The sequence below is a fragment of the Stegastes partitus genome, unplaced genomic scaffold (assembly GCF_000690725.1).
Source record: "Stegastes partitus isolate 25-593 unplaced genomic scaffold, Stegastes_partitus-1.0.2 Scaffold43, whole genome shotgun sequence".
Taxonomy (NCBI): Eukaryota; Metazoa; Chordata; class Actinopteri; family Pomacentridae; genus Stegastes; species Stegastes partitus.
Window position 1 is genome coordinate 889,455 of NW_007577774.1, and position 22,575 is coordinate 912,029.

Below are 22,575 nucleotides of genomic sequence, written 5' to 3' on the forward strand. Positions count from 1 at the left end.
CTGCTTTCCTTAAGAATTAAATTAAATCAAAAAACGTTATTATTCGCTTGTTATTTAATTAAATACCCTCCCTATATGCCTTATATATGCTTTGCTGTATATACCACCAGAGTCACACAGACAGAGCTTTCCGGGAAAAGGACGGAGCTGCCACCAGACTCTATAGTACGAGGGTCACAGAGGGACTCCAGCTCTGCCAGAGGAAGTCAATGGGAGATAACGAGGATGAGAGACTCCTTCAGAAAGAGGGAAAAAATGAGGCTAAAAGATGTGTGCAGCTGGAAAAGTTGGAAATAAAATTGGAAAAAAAAAAACCCCTCTTGAAATGGGGAGAGAGAAGGTTAAGAAAAGTGGAAGAAAAGGGGAAAAGGAGGAGAGTCTGATTGGGAGTCTGCCCTTGTACACAGCAGGCGGCTAGTCACAGTCACGGCATGCTGAGTGTGTGTGTGTTGTGTGTGTGTGTGTGTTGTGTATTGTGTGTATTATTTCTGACAGCGGGGAGGGAGCTGGTGTCAGAACAGAGCAGAGGCTACCACATTTCCTTAACCTGCCACTGCCAGACAATATAGCAACCATCACAACATGACAGATGCGTCGGAGGATGACAACATCTGTAAATATGCTGCACCGAAATGTGTGAGTGTGTGTCCGCTGGCTGTGTGTGTGTTCAGTATTTTTTTGTTATATTTGGTAGAGGATGCCAAAAAAAACCAAAAAAAAAAACAGTGTAAGTCATAGTTATATCTCATCTTGATTACCATCATGATGCATGCAAAAAGTTGGATAACAAGCCCATTATGTATGAGCCATAGCCAGATTTTCTCTTTCATCACTGAGCTTCATGAGCATCATTGAGAATAATTAGACACTTTGCTCGTCTATTAAGCTTGCAGCTGGCTCTTGCAAGAAGGGAGTTGACCCAGGTGGTGTAGCACAGGAATTATTACCTCAGAAAGGCAACTTTAAAGGTGCAGCGTATTAGATTTTGAACATCCATCCATCCGTCCATCCATCCATCCATCCATCCAGACAGACAACCAAGCACACTTACATTCACACCTCTGGACAATTTAGAATCACCAATTAACCTTAACTGTGGGACTGTGGGAGGAAGCCGGAGAACCCAGAGAGAACCCACGCTGCACGGGGAGAACATGCAAACTCCACGCAGAAAGATTCCGGTGCCCCCACCGGGACGCGAACCGGCAACCTTCTTGCTGCGAGGCAACAGTGCTACCAACTGCGCCACCCTGCAGCCTAATATAATATAATATAACATAATATAATATAATATGTGCAATATGATGTTAATTTTTGATTCTTTAAATATTTTAACAACAGTATAATTTTACAGTATGTGGATGTGCAGTACAGGATATGAACCACCTACCTTCTAGCTGCAAGGCAACGGTGCTAACCAATTTAGCCACCTTGCAGCCCGATTTTGAACATAAATGCAGCATTAATGAGATAGCAGGGTAATCGCAGTCTTAGAGAAAAAGGGTTTTGTAACCCGAGATTCTCTTTTTCATGTTTTGGTAGTCAGTTTGGCCAAGCGCGCAAGTCAATGCATGTGAGTCTCTCCCTTTGAAACTGTTGGTCCTTTCCGCATTCATAAACACATCGAGAGTGACCTCCAACACTGCATCTTAAAAGTGCATTCTGTTGGTGCTAAAAAAAAAAATAAAGAACTTTTAAAAAAAATTTTGTTTACCTAATTTATATGCCCTCCTTTTATTTCATTCATTCATTTCATTCAGTTTAAGTGACAGCTCCTTACTCAACCACACTTGGGACATTTGTAATTCAACAATTCCATTTCTGCCAGTTACAAACTTCCCTCCTGCCTTTTTATAACTGTGCATTAAAGTAATACGCCTTGAAATTTTATGCAGCAGTGCAGCAGTTTATACAAGTCGTTTTTTTTTTTTTCATGTTTCTCTCAATACACTATGTGCAGAGCCATTTTAAGCTACATGACCTTGAGTTGCGTATAACTGAAGCTGCTGAGGTCAGAGCAGGTTCAACTCAAATCAATCAAATCAAGTTTATTGTCATTTCGCTGTACATACACAGTAGTACAGACAAGATGAGAGAGTGTTTCTTCAGGATCATTTCATTAATAAGTTGTGAAATGCATGTCTGGGATAGGCAAGACACTATATGTTCACTCTCACTGTCTCCTGAAGGGGGCGCTGCGTCCATGCGTGCCACAATCACGATAATTTCATCAGGTTAATTTCCTTGCAGACATTACCTGCTCCTTTCAGACATAACGCCAACATCTGTTGTAAGAACTCAATCATGTCTTCCCCAAAATATCTGAGATGGCTTGGTATGGGGTGTATATTCAGAAACACAAACGCTACTAGAAGATCACACAAGTATTAACGGACACTCACTTTGATTGCACTACTTGTGAAGGAAAAATCCTCTCTTGGAGTTAAGTTTCTAGAGATGGTACTAAACTTTTCCCGTGAGCTCCTCTGATTGAACCCATCCATCCATTATCTATATACCGCTCAATCCTCACCAGGGTCGCGGGGGGGGGGCTGGAGTCTATCCCAGCCGACCCAGGGCGATCGCAGGGCCACACTTAGAGACAGACGAACAAGCACACCCACACTCACACCCACGGACAATTCAGAATCACCAATCAACCTCAACATGTTTTTGGACTTGTGGGAGGAAGCCGGAGAACCCAGAGAGAACCCACGCTGCACGGGGAGAACATGCAAACTCCACGCAGAAAGATTCCGGTGCCCCCACCGGGACGCGACAACCACGGCAACCTTCTTGCTGCGAGGCAACAGTGCTACCAACTGCGCCACCCTGCAGCCCCTGATTGAACCCCTTATGTAAAAGTAGTATTTGTAACAGATGTGTACGAATCCACTAAAGTTCTGTAGATTCTTGACTGCATGCAGATCTATTGTAGGAGGACAGGCAAGCCCTCCCTGTACCTCTCAAGGCCAGTTGCACCAAGACTACCTTTGTTCTCCTGTCACCCAGAAATCTAGATGTGGCTCCCACCAAAGTACGGTATACGACTGAAGGTGTGAGAGAAATCCTCAGAATTGATGCTGGCATTGCGTGCGTGAGCTGCTGTTCTGTTAGTGTCACTTCTCCTGATCAGTAAACCTTATTTCAACCTGAGTCATCTGAGTCTCCGGTGTGTCTCTCTGTCTCTCATCCTACACCAATCTCTTCCAGAATTCCACAACACTACTTTCAACCCGATCAGCCCAAAGCCAGGATATTTCCTATCAAATCTGCCCAAACCTGCAGCTCATGGGTGTGCAACACTCGTAAGCAAGGAGACAAAAATAACTCACTTAAAATAATGAAAAAATTAAAAGAGCCGAACACGTTGACTGACAGGGAGGTTCAGATGTGTCTGTTCAAAGCTATGTAGAAATAATAACTAACAACTAAAAAATGCTTCAGAAACACTTGAGAAAATACAACGGATCTGTTTCGGAAACAGAGATCCAACATGCAGCATCAAGCTCCTCCAAAACACTTCAAGCTCCACGGCAGCCAATTAGTTCCCCTCTCCTGTCAACAAAAGAGCCGAGACAACTTACAAGGAAGATTGATCTAATGAGCAGAGGTGAATGCGCTCATCCTTCGTGCTTTCAACCTCGTGTTTAAACGCTGTGCTTTTCTGTCTTCGTTAATAATCTGCCCTGGTGTTGTGTTTATCTCTGTTAAGACACATTCTGGAAATGTGGACACAGTTCGTGGTTGAAGCAGGTGATGTTTGGCAGGTGAACCACAAAGTCAGGAGGACCCCTTTACTTCCTTTCTGATCTAATACCAAGACCGACATCATCTATATCAGTATTGATACGTGTCATGTACAAAAGACTCGTGTTCAGATAAGGGAAATGAAAAAATATCCCCATTATTTCCCAGACATCTTGTGAATGTTGCTTGAAGAACAATCTACAAACAATAAAATACACACGGCAAACAGACTGATGGAGCTACATTGCACTGTACACTGTAAATAAAACAAAAATGTGTTTCTAGCTGTATGTAACTGTATTAACATGCTAAAGGTGAAAAAAAAACAGGCCAAAACAGCACATAATGACCACATGAAAACATCTACTACAGTTCAATTATAATTAAATTACATTATATTCACTGCATGTAAATACAATCATCCAAAAAAAAATCTATATTTTACAGATACTTGACGTTATTTTAAAGAAACGTATATGGTAAGGGTTGAAAAATGGTAAATAATTCCTGACTCCTGTTTCACAAGTTGTCCCTGTTTTGTTATATTATAGATAATATCTGGTAAAATCACAGAACTAAAGTATTCTTTTACAAGTTAATTGTAAATGAAGAAAAAACGGACTAAAATTGTACTTGATGTCCACATCACCAGATTTGTTCTTTCTCAATGCCTGACTGTAAAATGATGCTGTTTTGCTGTAGGTAGATCTGCCAAAAATATAATAATGTTGCATATATTTGCCATTATTATCCCAGTTACAGTTTTTGACATGACAGTATTCTGCCAGTTTTTGCCTTTTCTGGCACCCTTGCTGCCGCATTTTTACTTTTTTTTTTTTTTGCAAGATTTTTTTTATTTTTACAGTGTATGCTAAATGGTATTTAGCCTAAGCTGTGTAAGCTGCTCCTCTACTTCCCCATTTGCACTGTTCTGCTCCGCTCCATGTGTGTCCGTTTCCACACGCAAGTCCATTCATGCATCCACGTTTTAATGTTGTCCCTTATCAACCAATGATTACAACTGATTAATACTGTTTGTTCACTAAACTGCAGTAGCTTTAGTAACAAATTACTGCACTGCACTGGTCTATTGTGAGCCCTGGTTGCTCGAGGCTATTAACACTTGAAAAGGGCACGAGTAGTTGAGCCAGACACAAATAACTAAACAATTAATCTTGCTCTTTATTCTCACATTCCACATTTTTTTTTTCTGTTGTCTATTGACAAAACAAAACTGAACAGCTTACCCCATCGGGAGGCAAAGAATGTCAAGAAATGATATTATTATGATCCTGTTATGCTGATTACTGTGATTATGCCCACTGAGACTCACCTGGTTCTGAATATAGGCATGAACTCTTTCCAGCATTCCCTCACAGGTGTACTCGTAGGGCAGGAACGGCTTCACCTGCAGACAAAGATGTGCACACAGATGAGGAAACGGCGGAGGAAGGGCGCCGGCGCATCTACAGAGCTGAGCGGTTGTAATTACAGGAGCCGAGCATCTGATAGTTAATCAAAGCTGACATATTCATTAGCGTAATTGTGAAAGGCTTATATCATGCCACATGCCTCACATTAAAATCAATGACCTAATACATCACAGGTGACGGCTTTGAAAATTGATTTCATTATTTTTAGTGACGACTACATCAATATGTCAAACAATGGACTAAACTGACGGCAGATCACAGGTCATCCGGCGCTGAGGAGGCAGTTTTGGTGCAGTTTGGATCCTTTGGGTGCAGTTATCGGTGTTTCTGCAAACACCCGTCACTCATTGTCTAATTTTTGATGGCAGAAACGTATTAAAATTCACAGGGAGAACACTGATCAATAGTCTTTTTTTCCTACTTTCTAGTATTTCCTGCAAACAGGGTCAGAAGGAAAACGGCGGCAGCAGGAAAATAAAATGCCTGTAGGTTGCAGACAGTTTTACATTAATTACAGCATTTTAAAACCTATTGTGGTTTGATGGCATCTGTAATTATGAAATCTATCAGGATAGAATACATTCTGTCAGGATTTCCGGTGCAGAATCCCCTCTGAACGTCTCCCATGGTAGCTAAGGACAGAGTTTACTGTTTACCATCAAGCCACCAAAGCACTCAAGCTTTTAAATTGATAAATGGTTCCTTTTAGTGTTGTGTTCCTTTTAGCACTCTCTTATTACTTTATTTCATCTGAGTTTAATGAAATGTATCTGGCACTTCATCAGCTATTCTGCAATGCAATTTGCCTTTTGGGCATCTTTATATAATAGAATCGGAGTCAGAGACAGAAAAAAAAAAAAATTGCTTCATAGAGGGTGATTTGAATTCAGCAGCAGAAAACATTCTTTAAACGACTGTTCAATTTATATTTCAAAACTGACTGCATTGCTTGGCCAGAAAAATATGCCAGCAACATTCATTACTTCACGCCATCATCGATGACATAAAACAGAAATTTACTGAAGTTCCTGAGGCATGTTATGCTGGTATAGCTGCCATGTCCAGAGGAGGAAGGAAAGCACACGAGCGCAGCTGGCGAGGAAGATCAAGCAGGTGTTACAGGCATTTTAGTACTTCTTTATCAGCTGCCTGTTCCTTCGCCTCCATCAAGCGGCGTTGACATGGTGCCATTAAAATCTGAGCCAACAGTTTTTCAGACTGACAGAAGAAGCTGTCTAACATCAATAAATAAGAGCAGCAGCACTATGAACTAACCTCCCCGAACCTTGTCTAAAGATGTGAGTAAAAAACATTAAGTGCTGAGCTGGCTGTGATTATGTACAGGGAAATTCAGCGTTTGGCATCTAGACTGCTATTTGTGCTGTACTGGATGCCATCTATACAATGCAATGCTCTGCTGGGAAATCTTGGGTCCTGGAATTAATGTGGACGTTACCTTGACGTCATCACACCTCAAGATTAAGCACGAGTGAGCACAAGTCCTGCCACATTGCAAAAACTTTTCAGGAGAGAAACTTGACCAATGGCTCAAAGCCTTTATACTCCCTAGATCCCAATCTATAGGATGCACCAGCACAAGCCTGATCCACAGAGGAACCAACTTTGCAACCTAAAGAACCAAAAGGACCCACAGTATTATGGTTTTAATGTTGCGGCTGACTGGTGTCTACTAAACTGCTATTGTTCAAGTTCTAGACAAGTTATGTATGTAGTTCAACAATTTAAGAAATACTTTTACCTCCCAAGAGTCACATGACACAGCTTGTGCTACTTGCACATTTGTATTATAAACATAAAGCCACCATTAGCAGTTCATTAGCTTAGCATAAAAACTGAGAACTTGAGGAAACAGCCTGGCTGAAGCCATCAAAAGACAGAAAATCACCTCTTTGAAAATCAAAAATAGAAATATATGACAGAATCCAAAACAGCAAACATAGCAGTTGTTTGACACAATTTCTGCCCCCCCCCTCTAAAAAGAACAATTTTATAACTTTATAACCCGGCAAACCAGAAAACATCCGGTCAGTTGTGTTGCTACACTGATGCAAGCTTGATGTTGTCAATCTATTTACAACTTTGGGAGAAAACTTGTATTTAAAATGTGTTTGGGTCAAAATCATCAAACTCTTTAGGTGTTATTTGTTCTCTCTTTTTCATCAGATTTGACTGTTAATGCAGTTTTATGTTGTGGGAACCACGAAAAGTGCAGTCATGGCTCTCCCACAGTCATTTAGGTAGGACTCTGGTCTTGTTAGCCCAAAACAGGATGCATTGCTCTGCAAGGACTTTGGTCTGGCTTTGTCCAACAGTAGCAACATTCTCATAGCTGTTTAGTAATTAGCATGTCTGCACCAGTAGTAAATTTCACCAAGGGAACAGGTCGGCAGGCTGCAGGAAATCACCGCTTCCAGCCGAGATAGAGTCCGACACATAGAAAACGAATACACACTACACAGCATTTCACTTTTTCTGTCTTGTTGGATTTTCCCTAATAGGCGTAGCAATGCTGAGTGCTAACAACCGCACAACTGACAAATCACACACGTTTTAGTTCCATTTTGTCTGAATTAATTATGCATGTTCATAGCAACGTCAAGACTACAGAAACAAACTTTTTTTTAGCTCTGCTCTTTCCACCTCCAAAGTTTTAATTTATTAATTTAATTAGTATTGTTTTTTTTTTTCCCTTCCCCTATTATCTGCATTTTAAGAATTTATCAGTGCCACAACTGGTACTTCTTTTGCCTCTATCAGCAGGAAACATAAGGTCTATTTAACACACCTGGCAGGTAGAGGCACACGTGCATTTTGGCACCACGAGACGCTTGGCAGTGGCTCCGTGTTGTTCCGGTGACAGATTGAGCACAGTGTGATTGATTAATACGATCTGCTGCGGACAATGCTTACTGCCTACGGGGCTGGCCTCTGGAAGGCTGCCATGCACACCCAGGTGTGGGCACAGTTTACCTACTAAGCCGCTCAATATCTCAAGCAATTAGGAGTGTAGAGAGCAGAGAGAGAGCCAGCTAAGCATTTTGCTGTAATGTCGGATGCAATGATTAAGAGCTCTATTAAAAACTGAGGGCTTCCAAAGTGGGTCAAACCCGACTGTGAGAGCAAATTATGCTCTCACCTATGCTATTGTGCAGCAGTGTGTACTAAGGTGGACTATTATATTAGAAGGCCATTACTTTGTGGAGTTAGGGCTGCTAAGTTTGGATGGCAAACAGCAGAAAATTAACATACATTGATCCTCATGATTTCACGGATGGTTGCATCAAACTCTTCAGAGTTATTGAAGTCGATAGTGATGACATGTGGCCTGCCAATGTACTGCTCTGCATAGGGATGCTGAGAGGACACCTGAGGGGAGCATAAATGGGATACAAGCACAATCACAGTTAGTCTCAGAAAATCAAGTCAAGATTATATACTGCTGCCGTGTGTACTCATGCATTTTATTCATATGATGAATCCTGGAAGCATCTACCTTCCTGGAGGTGGGCTTCCCTCTGAAGAATTCATGGTTCAGAGAGCTGTGAGGGGGATTAAATTTGGGTTGCAGAAAGATGCAGCCATTGGCTATAGCCTCCAAAGGGGCAGGACCTTCGTACGGGAAGCCAAATCCAATGAACAGCTAGTCAGGAAAATGAGAGAGAACAGCACATTGTGAGCGTTCACACTGAGCTGCTCATATCCAGGTCAATACTTGCAGAAGTTCAACCCTACAAAAGCATAAAATGTCTTTACAGCAGTTCATTACGATGCAGAAATTGTGGATGTAAACATCAGAGCTTTTTCGGAGCCTCATTAATATAGACCCACCTTGGCCTTTCTGAGCAGCTGCTGCAGCTCCTGCTGAGGCAGCAGGCCATGATTCTTCACAAAGGTGGGGACCTCGGGAGGACGCTGAGTTTCGTAGTACACTGTCCCGTGGATCTCCATGTAGCGATGCAGAATCGCCAGAAACTTTTCTTTACCCTTTGACACATACAGAGGGAGGCAAAATGAGTGCAGCACTTAAGAGGGGCACTGAAAAATGACTAATTCATCAGAGCAAACACGACTAAAAGGATAGGTCATCTGTATTTGCATTCAAATTACTTTTTTTTTTCAGTCCTCCAAATGTCTATTAGTTTTAGTTTAGCTTCGTGTTTGTCATATATTGACACGGCTTTCAAGTTTGTTCCCTTTAACGCATCAAATAACATTCTGACTGAAGTTTGCACAGAATACTTGGCATCGTTGCAGAGCAGCTAGCTGCTTTATGCTGCTTTAAAAACTCGCGTAAAAGTGCAGAGTGGATCAAAAATGAGGCATCTTTGAAGCAGAATTTAGAGCGGTGATTCGGTTCAAAGTTAAAGCCCCTTTTAATGAACTGATTGCAACAACATTAATGTGCGTGAAAGCACAAGCTACCTAAGCAGTCTCAACTGACTACAAACAGCCTGTCTGAGGGTGCCAGATATGCTTTTATTTGCCTTTTCACAAATTAATTTGTACGATGTTTACTTTATACACTGTAATTCACTTCACCAGCAGCAGCAGCAGCAACAGCAGCACCACCATGGCTCTCACCGGTTAAATGAGCTGAACTGATTTATCAGTATTATAAGCTGCCATTTAGAAAGGTCAAAGGAAAAAAGCCCAAAGGTTTAGAGTAGGTTGATAGAAATGGGGCATACACAAGCAGATCTAATGAGTTTGCTCTTTCTAGCACTAACATCATCATCTTGGTAACTAGTAACAGTATCCAATACCCGAGGAATGCAGAGGAACGGCCACAACATTAAAACCAGCTTCCTCTGACCAATTTCTCCACAAGACCTCTGAAGGTGTTCTTTTTGGCATCAGGCACCAAGATATTATAGCAGCATATCCTGGATCAGACTTGTTTTTCTAGCATATCCCACAGATGCTGCACTGGATAGAGAGCTGGAGAATTTGAAGACCAAGTAAACACCTTGAATTCTTTGTCTTGTGCCTCAAAATATTCCTGAACTTTTTTTTTGCGGGGGTGTTTGGACAGGTGGTACGTATCAAAGTAACCTCCACATGAATGCCAGGACCAAGAGCAACCTCCGTCAGCCTCTTCCTACTTGATCCTGCTGCCATTTCCTCCACAAACACCTGGTCATCCACATGATGTAAAAAAAAAAAAAAAGTGTTTCATCTTCTTCCGTTACTCCATGATCCAGTTTTGATGCTCACTGTAGGTGTGTTTAGCAATGCACAGACGTCAACATGGGTGTTCTGACCAGTCTAATACTACACAGCTTTATATACAGCATGCTGCTATGCACTTTCTATCGTAGCCAGCACTAAGATCTTCAGCAACATTGGCTCTTCTGTGAGATCTAACCACAACAGCCAGCATGTGCATCAATGAGCCTTGGGCACCCATGAACCTGTCTCCAGTTCACTAGTTTTCCTTGTTTGGCTCCCTTGTGGTAGCTCCTAACCCCTGCACACCCTACAAGAACTTCCCTTTTAGAGAAAATCTGATCCAATCTTCTCGCCATCACAATTTGGTCCTTGTCAAAGTAGCTCAGATTTCTTTTCCACCTTTCCTGTTTCCAACACATCAACGTCAAGAAGTGCACTTGCCGCCTGATAGATCCCACCTCTTCACAGGTGCTGCCCTAACAACAGAGTCATTGTTGTCTGTCAGCAGTTTTAATGTTGTGGCTGATCGGTGTGTATCTTCAGCGTTGCCCCTGTGGGGACAATTTGCTTGAATCGCTTTACTGGAGAAAATTGAATTAAGTTTATCTCAAAAAAAAAAAAAAGTTTTCTGGGGGAGCATTATGAATTATTTACTAAAGCTATGTCTTCAAGGCATAAATCATTTATAAATGTCATCTGAGTGTTAATCCTCATTTTTCATCTTGAGCCATTTTAATGTCTCAAAGCAACGCGATGATGAAACCGCATTTTCTTTTACTGGGAGTGATAATAATCCACGGGAAAAAAAAAAAAAAAACTGTCAGCACAACATCTAACACTCAGAAATGATAGGCTTCAAAGAAAAAGGTTTGTAGTTTAATCTTTCACTGACAACTGTAGCTAAGGGCTGTTGTTGTTGTTGTGTCGTCTGTAGTGCGTGTTTGCCAGGGTAAATTAAAAAAAGGCATGACAAAACTTAATTTACGAGTTTAGTTTAAGTTTTAATTATTCATGTTACGGGGCGAGCCTACAGTATATTTTGGTAAAGTCTAAATGTTAGCTAATAGACTTCAAGCATACATTTTGAAATGACTGTTTATTGTGAACTACTTATTTTTAGGCAACAAAAAGTCTAAGAGCACTCTTGAATTTGGGGATTCAGTCATGTCGGTGAAGAGCAGGTATACTTACTTGAAGCTATGTGGATCCATCAATGATGCATCATGAGTTGATGAACACAGCGCAGTACAGAGTGAGAACAGAAGGAGGGAAGAGAAACGGGAGAGACAGATGTAGAGGAGAAGGGAGAACATGACATCAAGTATTAGTCACTCTTCCTCTCACAGGACCTTTACAAGCCCCAAGTCTCCACTGCAAGCCTACAAATTGAGAAGGAGGAAGACAACGCTCTCAACAATGGGGGGTATTTTTCGATCTGGAGAGACCCCGATACCGGCTTTTACACAGCAATCTCTCAGATTCGCAAATGCTACACTCAAGTTGTTCTGAGAAATGGGGAATGCTGTGGCAGGCGCTGGAACAAAAGCCGTAGCCGGATTCGAGTGAAACAAACCTAGAGGGAGGCTGCAGCACGCATCAAAGTTACAGTAAGAGTGAGAAACCTTGGCAGTAGCTCAGAGGGAAAATTTACTCTAAACAAAAACAATTGCTCCTCTACCATCAGACTTCAGGCCAGATTCCTGAAGGAGGAATTTGTTTGCGCGAAATGTTAAATCTAGTGGGTGTTTCACAGCTAAGGAGAGTGATATTCAGAAGTTCTCCAAACTTATCCTAATTTTATTGCATTCTGAGCACCTTCTAAGTATATATTGCACATATTAAAGCTGTGACACAAATCTTCCACTGCCACCAACAATGTAATGAGATGCTATAAACCCAGCAAAGTCATTTCCTCCTCTCACAAACACGCAACAAATGCTAAAAGCTGATTGTATTGACAGTTACACAGAGGTTACGGTGTCATACTGACCTTCCACATGCTGGCCTCCTTGCCGTACACGAGAGCCATATTATGAACCTTGTTTCTCTGAATACTCAGCCTCTCCGTCTCATTCAGCTCCTCCGCCACAAAACCCATGAAAGAGTTGTCTGGAGTGTGGGCTGCCAAGGACAAACACAGTAATTGGCAATACAGTGTTCCAAGTCCATTTCATGTCGCGAAAAAAATGTGGTCAAACTAAAGGGAGATGTTGTGAACATCCAAGCTGCTGCACGTGTAGATAATGCAGAATACAAAGAAGCGGTGTGGGGATTCTGGAGAGCTGAACTTCATGTTTTTTGTTGAATAATTTCCTGTTACAATCATGTGCGTGGTGGAGTTTGGTGAAACACTAAATATGGTGCTCAAGGATGCTTTCTATAATCTGATGCTGAGAAATTTTTGATTGCATCTGGTTGGTGCTGCGAGTGCTTGCTTCATCAGTTCAATAAGCTGTGCAAAGTGGTAGACTGCTGCTTTAATATGCCACATTTTCAGCTTTCAGGAAATAAAACAACTCCAATAATTACAGCACGCACAAAGCAAATTTACCACAGCGAGGCTTTGTCGAGCGGGAAGGAGAAAGAAACAGTCAATTTTCTGACTTAAGATAAAAGCTGACACCTTTCTGCGTCGACACTTGTAATTATTTTGGTGCTGCACATCAGTTTCACCGAATGTGACATGAATGTGTGTGTGCTTGTGTTTTCTTTTTGTGTGTGGATGGTGGTGGTGGTGCTCGGCCACAGTAGGGGGCTTGAAGCATCTGTGCGGGCGCAGCTGTTCTGACTGAGTTCTGTCTGTTGCCTCGAAGCCTCGACAGCCCGAGGCCTTCGTAAGCTCACACAATCTGCTCGCACTGTCGGTCACATGAATGCAGCACACACGCATGCACCACGTACATGCGTTGACATGTCACATTTTGGAGGAAAAATCAGCTGTGAAAATTCAAGTTTGATCGAACAGATGCATCCTCCATTTCAGTAGGAGCAAAGTAGGAATTAGAGGAAAGAAATGACAGTCCACGTACGGAACATGGTCATGTACTGCTGCCCATGAAGGTTCCAGTAGCCCCAGTTTGTCCTGTATCCATGCAGGGTCGCGTACTCCTCGTGGTTGTAAGCAGGCTCAGTGCCGAAGGTGTCAATCACTCGGATGTGGCACCTTGGAGAAAAACAGACCGAGCTAAAATTAGAACAAAGGTCTGTCTTGCTTAAAACAATACCTTCTCCCCTAAATGAGTCACACAAACTGCAAAAAAAAAAAAAGCACCACGGCAGCTCATATATACACACAATAAGTCTGCATGCTCCGAGAGAGCTCAGAGCAACATGAGCGACAGCCATGAAAAACAATACTGGTCTCATCCTGAGTTATGAAGGCTCATCTCGGGACTATAGCGATGACTTGTTGCTAGAGTGTTGGTTTGTACGGCTGTCAGAGGTGATGGATGTGAATGTCCCCTGCCAGCCCCCGTCCTGCTGAGCAGAGATCACGCAGGCCTCAAGGTGAGTCAACCGACGCTTAAATCACAGCCTTGTTGTGTAGCCGCCACACGGCCCTCCGCTGGAACGGATCACAACCCAGATGAGTTCTAAACTGAATTTGAGTGGAACCAAACAAGTTTTAAGGAGACGCTAAGCTCTCCTTACATGTGCAAGTGTCTTGGGATGGACTAGAAAATGTTTAAAATTCTCTCTGATAACATCAAGGCACCACTTCAATGGGGAATATGTTACACTGCTTTAAGTACATCAACACTCAAACATCTTAAGTTATGTTTAACCCTCTGAGCCCCAAAATCTGCCTGAGAGTTTGACTGGCATGTTATCGTTAACAAATTGGCAGATTTGCACTATTTGTCAGATCCCCCCAAAAAAACAAATAGAATCAGATTTTAAGCTTTCATTAGACATTGAAGTAATCACCTCTGATGGGCTGCCCATCAATAAACCAAATCTAAGCTTACAAATATATTTCATGAAAATCACTTTATTTGACATGTGTCATTTAGAAATATACCAATAATTAACCATCTGCACAAATCAGATTGTGTGAAAAAAACAAAAAATTCTGCTCTGATCATCGCAGCTGTGAAGCCATCAGTAACTCAGTTGCGATGAGCAGTCACATGACAAAAATTCTGACGGACTTCTCAGCTGAACTGCAGTCTGTGCTTAGACAGAGAAGATAGGAGTCAAGTCTGGAAACTTAAACAAATCAAAGAAGTAAAATATCCATAGCACGCTGAGTTAACATTTTTTCAGTGCTGTTTTACTTGCAGAAACTTACAAAACTGTTGTACATGTTGATTCCAGACTTTATGCTGTTTTTGGAAAAAGAAAATACAGATACAAATTCCGCTTTCATTTTATGACTCTGCAGATGACATTTCTGACTTCTCTCTCCTTGGAGCCATGGTTGTGCTGTTTCCAGAGAGTTGCAGGCCTTTAAATTGATGTAAAAATGAGCCAACAGCCTAGAGACAGCTTGGAGTTCAGAGAGTTAAAGAGATCAAACTGAAAAAAAAAAAAAACAAAAAAAAACTGGGATGGAACATTTATATGTAGTTCACAAAAAGGAACTTAAGAGAAGATGTAGAGAAAATTACTTATCAGCACTTAATCAGCAGTAAATATTCACACTAGGAAGTCAAAAATCAATTGATGTAATCCAAGCTGATAAGATTTATCAATGCCCTGCATCCCTAATCAGTGTCAGGGCTGTGGAGGAAATGAAAGTCTTGGTCTGTCACTCTGTGACAGCTCAGGAGTGTTGGTCGATCAGCCGACCTTGGACTGATGTTGATTGAAGTCAGCGGAGGCTTTTGCTGCTGCCGTGTTTTTGAGAATTCAAAATGCATAAGAAATAAGATTGATTGTGAAATGTGTGTGCCGCTGCTCAGCTATTTAATGAATGGAGCACCCGTCTCCTCTTACTTGACAATATAATCCAACTCTTGTATAATACCCCTGATGATTCTCATTATTTTCATACTGCCATAACTTAAATGTTTTGTTTTCTTTTCCTTTTTCATAAATAGATTTTCTGGCCAGAGCCAGAGAACAGTTTGCATTAAAAACTGTTTGCTTTGTTCTTCTTTGTTTGGAGGAGAAAAAAAAAAGAGGATTTGCTTTTATACTGTGGCTGCTCCACCGCTGCCCAGCTGGAACAAAAGACCAAAAACTTTGCCAGCTGCATTTATTGTCAGAGTTTGCTCACAGCATCGAAACGTGTTGGTTTGTCGAAGCATTTACGGATAAATGTGCCGTGTTTTTTATAGACCTATGGAAAAGCCAGCACATTCATTACAAGCCCATGCCTAGACGCCCAGATTGAGGTTGAGTAAAAGAAAGCAACATCAACTCAGAAGCTGGCACTCAGGTCATTGATTAGTGTTTAAAGAGGCCACATTGGAAGGGGAGAATTTTTGCTGATGCGCAGTGGAATTAGGACCCAGTGTCTAGCAGCCTGTAACGCAGCCAGTGAACAAGCCAGCAGTGAAGTATTTCATCAGAAAGGCAATTACTGTTAAGCAAAAGGGACATAACAAACACTGCACTTAGAGCTCAGTTAACCAACAGAAATTACAGCATCTGACATGAAAGAAAGAAAGAAAGAAAGAAAGAAAGAAAGAAAGAAAGAAAGAAAGAAAGAAAGAAAGAAAGAAAGAAAGAAAGAAAGAAAGAAAGAAAGANAAAGAAAGAAAGAAAGAAAGAAAGAAAGAAAGAAAGAAAGAAAGAAAGAAAGAAAGAAAGAAAGAAAGAAAGAAAGAAAGAAAGAAAGAAAGAAAAGGACTGACTTGTGTTTCCTCAGTGAAAGACCCATGTGCTGCTTCATCTGCTGCAGGCCGTGGTAGTCTGTGTAGATGAGGTCAAAGGGCAGAGGGCCGGTCAGAGGGCAGCTTCCCCTTCCTGGAGGGACCCCCAGAAACCTGTGCATGGGTCAGATTCACTTTCAGCGTGACACCGAGCCAAACAGCGTACATGAGAGTTGCATGAGCTTCAGTGAAAATGTATGAGAAGTAGCACGAATACAATCCAAGTCTAGGATGAGCCTGGTGGAAACTGTTTTTACTGGGGTGACACTGTCAGGTTCAGCTGTTGATCAACTACTTTGTGTCCATGTTGTGGCTTCCTTTTCATTTTCTTGCATCATTGTTTTCTTACAGTCATCCGTTCATCGTTTGTATCGAACCTCTGAACCCCAAAACTTGCTAGCAGCTTTGAAAGGCTCTTATCTTTCAAAATATTATCAAAAATGACAGCATTTATCAGAGCCACAAAACTGCCTAAACAAAAAGAATCATCACATTTGCAACTTTCCAATTGTTGTCGCTTCATAGCCTCGAATGAATCATCTGAGATTCGCCGTTCAGTTGAGATACTTGAACAGATCTGGGCTTAAAATTGTGCTTATTTATTGAAATCACTTTTTCGATATGCCTCATTTAGAAGCTCTGTGCCCCAAACAGATTCAGAGATCTGAAGTATTCAAAAACTTGATTGAACTGCAGGCTTACACAACGCACTGAGGAGACAAGCATAGAAACAATATAAGTGGTCAAATTATTGTGCAAAGAATGGTAACACGTGAGCACATGTTGATTCCATTTTTTTTTTAAATTTCTGAAAAAAGTTTTAAAAAGCACTTAAAAATCTGCAACCTGTTTCTTTCTCTCTCTCTTTTTTTAATGTTATAAAAGTAATATTCTGCACAAAATAAATTTCTCTCCTCAGGTTGCCATGGTTGTGTTGTTTCCATAGAGGTCCAGGACTTCATATTACAGTTTAAAAAAAAAATAAAGACAGGAGCAAGAAATGTCAGTAACTGCTTGGAGTTCAGAGGGTAAATATATTCTCACCCTGATCTGTATCAACAGAGTAAAACAAAACACATCCAAACAGTGGTTTAAAATACATCACAGCTTCAATAGCACGTGTGCAGGTGAACTAATTCTTCCTGAGGAACCCTAAAATTTAGACTTCATAAGACACTTAAGAGGAGCTCAGCATGATTGGAAACGAGACAGAAGACGGGAGGAATGAAAGATCCCCCGTCACATCGTGAAGCATGTCAGCGAGACGGCAGAACCATTCAACCGTTACAACACAGAAATCTGCGCAACCAGGCAGCATTGTCTCGCAGCGGGGAGTCGTCCAATTTGTCTGCACAACTTGTTCCGACTCGCACACAAAAACACACGCGTATTATCTGAGACGAGCAGCACGTTCATTTGACCACACATCTTCTGACAGATACAAAGCGATGGCTGCTTTCAAGCACTATTTGAGTCTGTTTTTGGCATGATGCTATTCAGGCACTTTAAACATAACGCTGGCTGCAGGAGGGCCTTCTGTATGTGATGCATTGCTTACATCAAGTGTGGTTTATATATTAATCATGTGAACCTTTTGTGAATTCTCTGTGCTGTATATTTAAATTTTCTGTTGTATTAGATGTTTATCAAGTCACGACTGTGCGCCTGGCTTGAGCGACCTTAATATCACAAAAATCTGCTGTGTGAAAAAGAGTCTGGCATAAATAAAACCAGAGGAGAGCAGCTTTTTAAAAGAACCTTTAGTTACAAAATAAAAAAAAAACAGGAAAGACAGCGGATTCAAATTTGTTGTCTGTTATGACAAAGTACAGTGCAGCTTCAGAGCACTCTGCTTTCAGTCGGGATCAAGGTAGCACTTTGTTTGAGGAAAAACGCAATCAAGCACGTCTATTTTCATCACAGGAGAAAGTGCTGTTTTGTCAAACTTCAGCAGTTCCTAACAGCTACACCACGGTACAAAACAGCAGAGCAGGAGAAGCGCGAGTGGCTGTGCAGATCTGTAAAATCCTCTGTATACTAAAGACAGCTCACTGCCTGTCAAGATAATGTGACATGAAACAATCGGATGCAGTTTGCAGAAAGCACAAACTTTAGTACTGAAGATTTATACTAATTTACACCGCTTGTGTAGAGTTTTATTCATTACATGCAGATTTACTAACCTTAGCCATAGCTTCGACCGACCCGGACCTGACTTGGTTAAAACTCTAAACTTAACCCAAAAACTAAGTCTCACTGCTGAAACAAAAATAAACTATCCGATTTCTAGATGTCATAAGATTGCAGCAGATTTGTAGAATCTATCAGTGACCCCTTTTTACTTGCATACTTGATGACGGTAAAGTAAAATGATTTGTTTTGCCTACTTTAGGCATTCAAATTCAAGATCGGAAAAAGACGAGTCCGAAGCAGATGCTGGTTTTTAGCCTTTATATCCTGCCAGTCGTATTCACATGCATGTTGACCTTTTATTTTTTATAAAAATGTAATTCTGAGGTGCTTTGAATTATTTCAGACGTGCAAAAGTTAGTTCACAGTTAAATGTCAAAGGAAATAAAAGTCGATTATTTGATTGCACAGCTCTTTAGTGCATTTGCAGCATAACGTCTACGACCCATTAACATAGCTAAATGTTCACCCCTTGTTGTAAATGCTTTTTTCAAAGCAGTTGCCCTCGGTTGACCTTTGTCTGTCTTCAACCTCCTTTTCAGCGGGTAGAATGCTCGATAGTGTTTAAAGCTTGTCAGTGCAACACCTTCCTGTTTTTGTCTCCGCTAAAAGCTTTGGTAAAGTGTTTGGGCCCATTGTCTTGCTGCAGGATGAAGGTCTGGCAAGTGAGATTGGATTAGTTGCTTTATATGTAGCACAACAAAACGTGTCTTTTGCATTTTAGAATTCATCCTGCTGCTGGTTTCATCAGCATCAATAAAATGCAATGAGCCCGTTCCCGACTAGTCTGACTCACAGAGTGTTGACTGAGGGTTTCAGCCTGCCACTGGCATTTCAAACGACTTTCTCTTCTGCAAACTACGTGGTACTACTTTCTAAATCTCCTTTGGAACGTAAAACAAGAACAGCATCTTTCAAGCCAGCACTCTACCGCATCAGTTTTTGACATTTGCCTCCCTGCATGCAAATGTTAAACCAAAACAGTTCCATCTTCGCTATTTTGAGGGAAAACAGTTGCAGCATCCGTAGCTCAGCTTCTCTTTTCTATAGCAGAATGATAACGAGGTAAGTCAGACCATTCTGTGCTGCAGAATTATCCATGTTTGCCTAGCCACTGTCTGCACTCCATCGTTTTTGTAAAGATGAATTTTAGTCTGATCTGTCCATCTCTATAGCTTCTCTTTGCAGTTTCTGGCAAATCCAACCTTTGAATCCTTTGCAGTATCGTCTCTGTATCTCTGCTGCAGAAGTCTTCTCTAAGCTTGTGATACTTTTACACCTATGATCTCTCGACTGACAGTAATGTCACTGGCTGTTGTTTTGAGATTCTCCCTCACAGCTCAAAAGGATTTTCCCCAACAGCCTCAGGTGTCTGCTGGCGACCTGCCCTGCGATTTTTTTCTTATTCTTTTTGATGTCGGAGTAGTTTCCTGTCTTCCTTTAAAACTTTCCAAACTGCTGTTCTTGGTTTATCCATTTCATGTGCTGTGGTGCTCAATGACTTTTCTGTTTTCTCTTCTTACCAATCATCTGTTTTCTGTCATAGTCTGTTCTTTGGTCTTCATATTGGTGTGTGTCTTCTGGCTCCAACTGCAATCTCAACAGATGAAAAGATCGACTGAAATGAAGGCTAGGCACCCACTGCAATTCCATGTGTGCCAAAAGTACGACGATAGCACCTGAGCGATGAATTCCTCCCGTCAGTCAGTCGCTAACTCGCACACCTCAAAGTGGGGATCCAAAACAATCATTTCTTTTAAAGATTTTACTTTTGAAGGCATTTGCATTTAGTACAATCAATAGGAAGAGTGCAGAGAAACAAGAAATGTGGATGAGAGAACAGGGAAGTAGCATGCTTGAAATCAAACCAGGAATCCTTTAATCAGCCCACACGTGCCCATATGGTATCTATAAGTAACAGTGAAATGCATCTTTAAAACACATAAATCATTAAATAAAAACTGGTAGGCGCCTTCTAATTTCATCTTTTGGTTTCAGATCTTTCATGTGAAACGCACAATGATACTGGCGTCATCATTGCCACTGACTGATAAAGGCTATAAAACGAAATATTGGCTCAAATTGAACATTGACAAGCAGATAAAGTTTCACGTGTACAATTTTGGCAGATAATGTTCCATAAAAATTAATACGGCATCAAAGTGGAAGCAGTTTTCTTATTCTCGTCAATGTGTGTAAAGCTTTATGTGTGGGCCACCATGACAAGAGCAGGCATAAAAATATGTGTTTTTTCTGGTACAGGAGAGACTTCATGTTCTCTGCAATTAGATAGAAAAAAAATATGTGCACTTATCTGTAATGGCATTGGTGAAAATGCATCAAAAGTCCAACGTTGTTACTCTATTAATGGTGAAAACATCAAATTTCACTCGCCTGTTGAGATACTTTGGAAGGGAGTGTACATCCAGTTTTATCGTGTAATGTGGACATGTTACACACACACACACACACACACACACACACTCATATCTCAGATTTACAAATGTAGTCTGTGAGATTACAGCAACAAATTTGCATGGCAAGGCTTTTGTTTTAACATGATTGACAGCCTCATCTCTCAAAGGAAAGTGACCAAAAGCAATTAAACGTCTCTGTAAAAGATAGAGGCCCCTAAAATGAAATGAAAAAAAATACTTTATTTATCCCAGAAGGGAAATTTAATTTTGAATCAAAAAATAGCACAGCATGGAAGGATTGAAGGAAAGACTGATCAGCGTTGGTCGGAGAAGTTTGTTGTCAAACTGTGTCCTCTTTTGTGAAACTTTCTTTTTGCTGCTGGAGTCACAGATCTATAACCTTTCGCTATTTCTTGTGCAACCTGGCTGAGATACACACCCTGCATCCGCACACATAAATACCTGCGAAACAAGAACCTATCGATCGTTCCTTGGACAGTGAACATATTTAGTCAGCACTGCAGCTTTGTGGAAGCCGACGTGGCGTCCGGTTCCCCTGCAGTAGATGGGATAATGAGCACTGGTGTGCCAGCCAGTGGTGCTTTAAGTTGCGGTTTCATCAGTCAAAGGTACACACCCCAGCAATTCAGTGCTTACACAAACAAAAGGGCTTTTCGCTTTCGCTGTACTTTGTTCCCTGTACTGTGTGCAGTACGCAGCCAGGTGGACACAATACAAGTCCAGCTGACAGCATCTTTAGGACACTCATTCAGGAAAGTTCACAAAAAATAAAACTTTGTGAGACAGCGAACATTTTAGCTTAGATAAAGTCAGTAAAGTAAGAAATGACAACATAAATAATTTGATCAGGAAAAAGGTAAGAAGAAACCAGTGCAATAGCTTATGAAAATCAATTATTTAACTCTCAAATAAACAGAAGATTGACAATTTGATAAATCGGAAATGATGTCTTGTAGCTAGCATCTTTAAAAGGAGAGAACAAACATATTTAAGTCAAAGTTACTTGTTAGTTGTCTCCAACCTGGAGCTCTGTGAGGCTGGAGCGAAATGCAAACGTCTGCATGCCAACATGCTCACAATGACACGTATATAACATCCACCATGTTCATAACTTGGCTAAAAATATACTAATCCGCGCTAAAGACAAAGCTGTGTTAGAATAATTCTGTGTTACGATCCAATGATCTTTGTGAAAAGTCTATGAGTTAATGCTGTAAATATCCATTGTCTCTACTGAACCTTGTGCGTGTGAGATAAGGACAAGATGTCCTTAGTGGGTAGTCAAAACACCGTGCCTCATCCCACCCATTTGTGGGAGGTTGTCTTCTGTTTTCTGTTCACTGTCTGTATATAAGAACCAATGCTTCATGCTTTTAGTCAGTCACTTGTTCAGGTTCTGTACTGTTCATGTTGGCTCCCTGCTGCAAGTAAAACTTTCTTCCTAACAGCTGCTTGGAGAATCCTTAGTTGTGCATCTTTTTGGTGACAAAATCTACTAAAATTGAACCCATTGAAACTTTAGGTTGGTGATGCTGTTAGATCAATGGTTTAAAAGATTCGTAAAGTTACTGCAATTCCTTCCCATGAACCAACAGACCACTAATATGTGGAACCACACTGTGACCCCGGCTAGAAGCTCTAAAATGAGGTCTTATGTGTTTTATATAAACAGCTCTTAAATGCACAAGTGACAAACACTCACACAACGGATGCATCTTGTGATACATTAAACTGTGTGTGTGCGTCAGGTTCTGT

The 22,575-nt window shown here is 41.1% G+C and overlaps 1 protein-coding gene across 2 annotated transcripts in view; it reads right to left on the reverse strand.

The window, feature by feature from the left end:
- mgat5b (alpha-1,6-mannosylglycoprotein 6-beta-N-acetylglucosaminyltransferase B) overlaps positions 1–22,575 on the reverse strand; it is a 70,660-nt gene that overhangs the window by 2,878 nt on the left and 45,207 nt on the right. The window contains exons 9-16 of one of the 2 annotated variants that reach the window (XM_008305595.1): positions 16,175–16,306; positions 13,403–13,536; positions 12,364–12,494; positions 11,565–11,570; positions 9,033–9,188; positions 8,698–8,844; positions 8,454–8,570; positions 5,084–5,158 (exon numbers count right to left, since the gene is read on the reverse strand). In XM_008305595.1, coding sequence (XP_008303817.1) covers positions 5,084–5,158; positions 8,454–8,570; positions 8,698–8,844; positions 9,033–9,188; positions 11,565–11,570; positions 12,364–12,494; positions 13,403–13,536; positions 16,175–16,306 — 898 coding nt within the window. The remainder of the gene's footprint in view (positions 1–5,083; positions 5,159–8,453; positions 8,571–8,697; positions 8,845–9,032; positions 9,189–11,564; positions 11,571–12,363; positions 12,495–13,402; positions 13,537–16,174; positions 16,307–22,575) is intronic. The other variant, XM_008305604.1, reaches the window with a different exon arrangement.